We start from the raw sequence: 7,021 nt of genomic DNA, 5'->3' as shown, positions 1-7,021 counted from the left end.
ACTCCATACATAACAATTGATATAATGCACCAAAACTTGCCAAGGACAATCAGTGTCACTCAGAGGTGCAAGAGAAGGGGATGGGGAACAGTGTGTTAATGATTACTACTATTCAAAGCATCTATATAAGTGATTAATACAAGCACAGGACCAATAGAGAGCTAATACTGTGATAGAGGGTGGACCCCTCTGGCCCAAGGGCCCCGATGCGGTGGCTGCCTCTGCTCTGCACCCCCTATTGCTACGCCACTGGTGAAAAACGTGAAGTGTAAGGACACTGTAATGACCGTAAAGACTGAAGGCAAGCGGAATGCTCTGGACATGCTGTTATCGGGAAGGGACCTGGTGCGGGCAGCACATGGAAGCAGGGCACACACGTGTGGGCAGAGCGGCACACGGCGATGAGTGAGCATAGGACAGACGTAGCAGCACACAGCAACGCAGTCGCCGCTCGCTGCTAAACTTCACCAACTTCTGCAGAGAAAGTGACACTTGGCCGCCGCTCTCCACGGATTGGCCGTCGAGTGGTGACGTCAGGAGGGGTGTTATTAAAAGCGGCGAGGACTGAGATGAGTTCAGATGTGGCAGTGTGTGTCAGGAGCACGGGAGAGCGCTGCATGTTTCACCCGCTGTCATCACAGCAGCCAATGCACGACACTGCAGGGCAACTACGCCTACCCTATGGGTGACCGCACTGGTGTCACACGGACAGCTACATGCAGGAAGACACCATCTCCAGCGCTGCAAGACAAAGTCAAGTGACTGCTATCAAGGACCGCAAATAAAGTTGCCCGTAGCGTTATGGATAGCCCTAACGCGACACAGATCGACTTCAACTCTACATACAACGGCACGAAGCCCGGGGAACCATGGATGGTGGGCATGGGCATACTGATGTCCATTATTGTCCTGATAATTGTCCTTGGGAATGTTCTGGTGATCTCAGCTATAGCAAAGTTCCAAAGACTGCAAACTGTCACAAACTACTTTGTCACGTCCCTAGCCTGTGCGGACTTGGTGATGGGGCTGATAGTGGTACCCTTTGGGGCTAGTGTCATTATCATGGGTGCCTGGGAGTTTGGCAACTTCTGGTGTGAGTTCTTCACCTCTGTGGACATCCTGTGCGTGACCGCAAGTATAGAGACGCTGTGTGTGATTGCAGTGGACAGGTATTTTGCAATCACCTCTCCATTCAGGTATCAAAGCCTGCTAACCAAGTGCAAAGCTAGGATTATCATCCTCATAGTTTGGATTGTGTCAATCCTCACCTCTTTTCTCCCGATCAACATGCACTGGTATAGAACTCCTGAGGAGAATGCACAGAAATGTTACAATGATGAAACATGCTGTTACTTTTATACCAACCCAGCTTATGCCATATCATCTTCCATCATCTCGTTTTACCTTCCCCTGGTAGTCATGATTTTTGTCTACTCCAGGGTTTTCCAGGAGGCCAAGAAACAGCTTAAGAAGATAGACAAATGCGAAGGGAGGTTCCACAACCAACAAGACGCCAATGGTAAACTAGTCAACAGAAGGACATCCAAGTTTTGTTTGAAGGAGCACAAAGCACTGAAGACATTGGGCATTATTATGGGTACTTTTACTTTATGTTGGCTTCCTTTTTTCATCGTCAACATAGTCCAAGTGATGCACAAGGAGATCATTCCTGCACAGGTTTACAACTTTTTGAACTGGGTGGGCTATGTGAACTCCGCTTTCAACCCATTCATCTACTGCAGGAGTCCAGACTTTAGATACGCTTTTCAAGAGTTGTTGTGTATGAAGAAGTCGAGCACTAAGCTTTACATGAACGGATATCCTCAGAGCAATGGGAACAGTGTGTACAATGAAGAATCTGAGGCTAACACGGGCAGAGATAGAACTAATGAAGTCTTCTTCAAGGAGGACAAGACTCCTAGTCCATCCCTGGTACACTGTGAAGGTACTGTAGTGGACTACAGCTTGGACCCACTTGGCAAAAACCACAACACGCAGGATGATTGCTTATTATAGGATATGAACACTGACAACAAATTGGGATAGATTGCAATACAAAGGTCCATCAGACCTATTTTTAGATGTATTGACAAAAAGGATACAGACGTATTTTCTTTATATTAAAGTTGTGTTTTATTGCAGCCGGGCGGTGCCCATAACTTGCAGGATGTATACATTTTTATTAGGCAAGTGTTTCTTTCTGTATAGTTTCACTTCTTAAATTAAGGTAAGAGGATGTTCACTGAAGCATTGGGCTTTTGAATGTGTTACTGTCTTATCTCGTTGGCATACCGAGAAAAATCTACCTCATAAGTCTGAAAGGATCATGTTTTTGTGTTAACAATGTTTTTTTTAAATGTCTTGCATATTTTATTATATTGTGTACGTGTGTATGTGTGTCCTTATAAGTCGTGTGACTACAGAATGAACACTGCACTACAGAGGTGGCTGGTCTCCTCAGCAGTGCATAGGTTAATCCAGTGGATGCCAATCCCAGATATATGCCTGGGACAACAAACGGCATAGGGAGAGATAGTAGAAACTGTGTACAGAGACTAAACTCTGCCTAGACCCTTTTTAAGCCCTGGCTGGAGAACCAGGGTCAAAAAGTGTTTTGGACTATTATAATTATACTTTTGGCTACCCCCAAATAATGCATTGGCTGACAGTAGTAATGTGAATGACCTTCAAGTGAAGGATTCCTCTGGGGTATGAAAGAGTTAAAGGTTATTTTGGGTTCACCTTATTTTAGCAGGAAAGTCCAAAGTCGATAGGAGAACTCATCCCTTTCATAACTGAGACCTGCAGACCATAACATTTGTAGAGAGCGATTTACTGCACTGGTGTGGCAATTGGGGGAGGGGATATAAAAATGTATTATCTTTTCCCCCTAAGAGGTTGAATTGGTGAACATCAACTGGCAATTGGCAAGATGATATTTTAGCTTTTAGTTTCTATTATTGCTCTTATGGGTTTTCTGTTATTACCATATGTAAACTTTACTAATAGGCTCAGTGTGTACCCACTGTGATAGTGGGCAGGAGGTGGGGAGCAGGTGACACACTATGATAAATATTATGTAAGAACTCCGATCAGATTCCACAGAAAAGTAAACCTCAATAGGTCCACAATTACAATGGCTGTTTTTTTAAGATCCACAACAGTGCAGCAATCTGGAATAAATTATAATTATTTCTTAATCTCAAAACCTTTTTAAGTGTTTTTTTTTTTTTTTTTTTTTTTTTAAGACCAGTGGAAGGTGACCGCTTATGAAAAGGATCCACCTATGTATCCACAGCTAGGTTTACTAGCTAGTTTAACATAAGCACAGGCTTCCTTGCTTAGATTTTTCCGTAACTAGTTATCTGTGCAGGTCTTTCTAGATGGGGAAGAACAGATGTTCCCCATAGCCTGCTTGCTTGCTGGGGAAGTTAACCAATTACTTGAAACAGTCCTCCTAGTCCAGACAGAAAATCGTTCCTAGCGCATCTCTAGAAGGCTAGCTGGTGACGAAGTTCACAACTTGGCGTAGAACTGTGTTTTTTCCACTCCAATGCATGGAGAGTCATGTAAAATAAAGAACAGGCTGAGTTAATCAATTACTGCACCGGAAAAAAAAATCATAGGATAGATTTTCTTTAATGATTCACTTACATAAAGTCCCCTTAGGGATTCCTGTGTCACTGCATTGAGGGGGATGAGTTCTCCAGGTCAGACTAAAATATTCAGGCTTCTTTAATAAGACGTGCAAAGTGCACAGGTTATGTACATAGTGAAGTATAAGGCAGACCATACAATCTAATTTTTCTCCACAGCTCTGCAGTCCAGAAACATGAGTGGTTGTCATGTGTTACTTAGCTGTGTACAATACCGTGCTTTGCACGATTTCACTAATAAAGCTTGAATGCAGGTTTAGTGTTGAAATGCAGAGAGCATTAGTGTGCAGTAACAGGTGGTAAGCAGATTCCATCTTGCAGCACTCTGGTGCAGACTAATGAATGAATGCTGATTTGTAATTGGTTGTTATGGGTTACCGCACATCATTGCTCTTTACATCATGTTGCTAAATAGTGATCATTGTGATTGAGCATGTCCACGGTATTCCTGTCCACTGCGAAGCATGCCACCAGCAGTTTAGCTCCTTTGCACATTTCCAAGCCGTACAGTATTGTATGTTGCTCGCAATTAAAGGTCATTGTAGTAAGTGAACATGTTGTTTGTGTTTTTCTATTTTTTTATTTTATACTACATAAAACATGGTGGGGAATGGATTGGTGGTGATAGTGTCCGGGGAGGGTACTTAAAGTTTTTTTAAAATAAAATTTGATACTTGCCTAAGAAGAGGGAAGCCTCTGGATCCTCCAGAGTCTTCTTGTGTCCTCCTCAAGACCGCCACCGCTGCCCTGGATGCTGTAAAAGTTTGTGGCCATACTGTTCTTTTGTGCATGAGCGCGGTGGTATCAGTCACCCGTGGGTATTGTGCCACAGAGCTGCTCATGGATGAGCAGCTTCGGCATACTCGCACAGGCTCAGTACGGCCACACTCTTGCACAATGGGGAACGTGGCTATAAGAACATATCCAACAATCTCTTGTCTGGTATGTTCAGAAGGACCATGTATAGCCATGGTGGGGGCGAGGGGGACACAGGAAGGCTCTGGACTTTTTTTTGGGGGGAGGGGGGTGTAACCTGCCTTGGGTTCACTTTAAACATGTAAATACTACACAAGTTATTCCACAATCTGGTCGTATTGAGCTGAAACAGATAGCAGTTAAGTGTTGTACCGTGTTAGCCATTGGTAGAAACTGAAAAAACAAGAGTTAAATAATACCTTTCATTGGCTATCTGAGTGGACTTCAGTTGTAAGTTAAGCTTTCGCGGCAGATCAGGTCTCTTTATCTGGCATGGCATTTCACCAGAACCAGCAAAGAGACATGTGACTTGTCTTTAAAGCTTGCAGTTGTAAAAACTGTTCAGATAGCCAATAAAAGCGATCGCTCAACTATACACTTTCCAGCTGGATCACATAACCGTTTTGTGTCTGACACCTGCAGACACCTGCCAGTCTTGGGCATATAAATCAATCAAATCACCTTAGGGCTACCGGAGTGACATTTAATCACTCAGCTGTATGATTAAAATCTCCTAGGATCAATGTCTTTGCTTGTATCACATAGCTGGTTCACAGGAGATTTTCATTTTGTATGACTGATCTCCCTTGATCATTGACTGCTGAAATGTAGTTGCATCACATGAAATATGTGTAATAAATTGCACCCATAGGAGTGAATGGTATGTGGGATTAAATGCACCATTCTGTGATTAACACATTATTTGCCAGCAAACTGTATATTTTCATTTGCAGGACGTGAGTGATTGTTCTCCATAGTAGATTTTGTGCATATGTACAACTTTTGTTGTTGTTGTTATCTCTGAGCTTATAAATTGCTCTGGTAACTCAAAACTAAAATACTTGTCCAATTGGTACTATCCTTGACAACCTGGCTTCCAATGGGGTTTCTGCCTGCACTCTTTCAATCCCCTCATCAATCATGTGAAAGTAGAGGTTAAAGAGATTTGAGCATGTTTGTATTTGACTAATGAGCAATAAAACGGTTTACAGGCAGTTACATCATTCCTGATTGCCCCCCTATATCTTTGGCCAAATTTGTCAATGGTAAAGTGCACCTGTCATAACGGAGATAAGAAAATTGGCATTGAGTTGCTTGTGTAATGTATGATCTAGAAATGTGCACTAGTAAAATCTTAGAAACTCATAAGGAATTTGGATGCTGTGGCCACACCTGTTAAGAATTTGATTTCATAAAACAATCCCATCTACCGGTATGCAAAACTGGACTGTAAACTTAAGGGTGGTCGATTAATTTCAGTCATGTTATCAATCTGGATTGGTTCTTTTATTATACTTTTAAAATCAAATGTATAATTGCATTTCATATAAATCTGTTGGTAATCTGTCTCAATTAAAGGAGCCGTAGCACAAAAACAACAATTACATTTTCAAATACAAACAAGTGTACATTTCTCAGAGAGTAAAATGCACTACAGATTACTTGTTCCCGATATATTTCTGTCACAATAGATAATAAAAAGCTAACAGGTTTTGGACTAGTCCATATCCCCATGGGCAATTCTCAGTATTACATCACATTATTTTGACAGTTGTTCTGAGTAACTGCAGTTAAGTGCATTTGTAAAGAAATAACAGACTCCCTTATGAGGAGATGTAAAATCCAGTAATCCGCACACTCTGTATGAACCAAGTTCAGAGTTTTAATCAGAATATCGTGACATACGCCATTCCATCAAACAACGATTCTTTTCGGGGCCACGCAGGGTCCCCTTTGTCAAGGCAGCAAAACACAGAATGGTGACCTTGACAAAGGGGACCCTGCGTGGCCCCGAAAAGAATCGTTGGTCGATGGAATGGCGTATGTCACGATATTCTGATTAAAACTCTGAACTTGGTTCATACAGAGTGTGCGGATTACTGGATTTTACAATTTGATATTTCTAATCCTGCACCTCCATGGTAGGTGTGCAGTTCCCCCGTGGATCTTCTTATGAGGAGATGGACTAGTCCAAAACCTGTGAGATTTTCGGTACTTACTATAAGTGACAGGGACATAGGAAAAATGTAATTTATAATGCATCTTACTCTGGGAGAAATGTAGGTTTATATGATTGCTTTTAAAAAATGAAATTTTTTTTTCTTTATAGTTGTCCTTTAAACAGAATGATCCCCCCCCCCTCCCCCCCCCATCCGTGTAGACAAAGATGGTCAAACTAAAATTCCATCAACATATTTTTTCAATGACACTTTAAAAATGCATCCTTGATGCATCAATGTATAAAATTCCTGCTCTCGCACAATGTCTAAGCTACTTTTTACTGGCTATTTAATGCAGAAGTTGCCACTGTTTAACTAGTGTGTAGTAGTTGTTCAGTTGGAAGGCCACCATCTGGCAACACCTTGTTCAGTTCACAGTTACGATCAGTA

The 7,021-nt window shown here is 42.0% G+C and overlaps 1 protein-coding gene across 1 annotated transcript; it reads left to right on the top strand.

Moving 5' to 3' along the window:
- The first annotated feature begins 591 nt into the window (after window positions 1-591).
- On the top strand, window positions 592-4,209 carry ADRB2 (adrenoceptor beta 2). The gene has a single exon (XM_068277144.1). It carries the CDS (start codon window positions 802-804, stop codon window positions 2,014-2,016), a length of 1,215 nt encoding a protein of 404 aa, XP_068133245.1. The 5' UTR covers window positions 592-801; the 3' UTR covers window positions 2,017-4,209.
- The last annotated feature ends 2,812 nt before the right edge of the window (window positions 4,210-7,021 follow it).

This window comes from Hyperolius riggenbachi, chromosome 3 (genome assembly GCF_040937935.1).
Source record: "Hyperolius riggenbachi isolate aHypRig1 chromosome 3, aHypRig1.pri, whole genome shotgun sequence".
NCBI classification, from domain to species: Eukaryota; Metazoa; Chordata; class Amphibia; order Anura; family Hyperoliidae; genus Hyperolius; species Hyperolius riggenbachi.
This window is presented reverse-complemented; position numbering and strand designations above follow the sequence as displayed.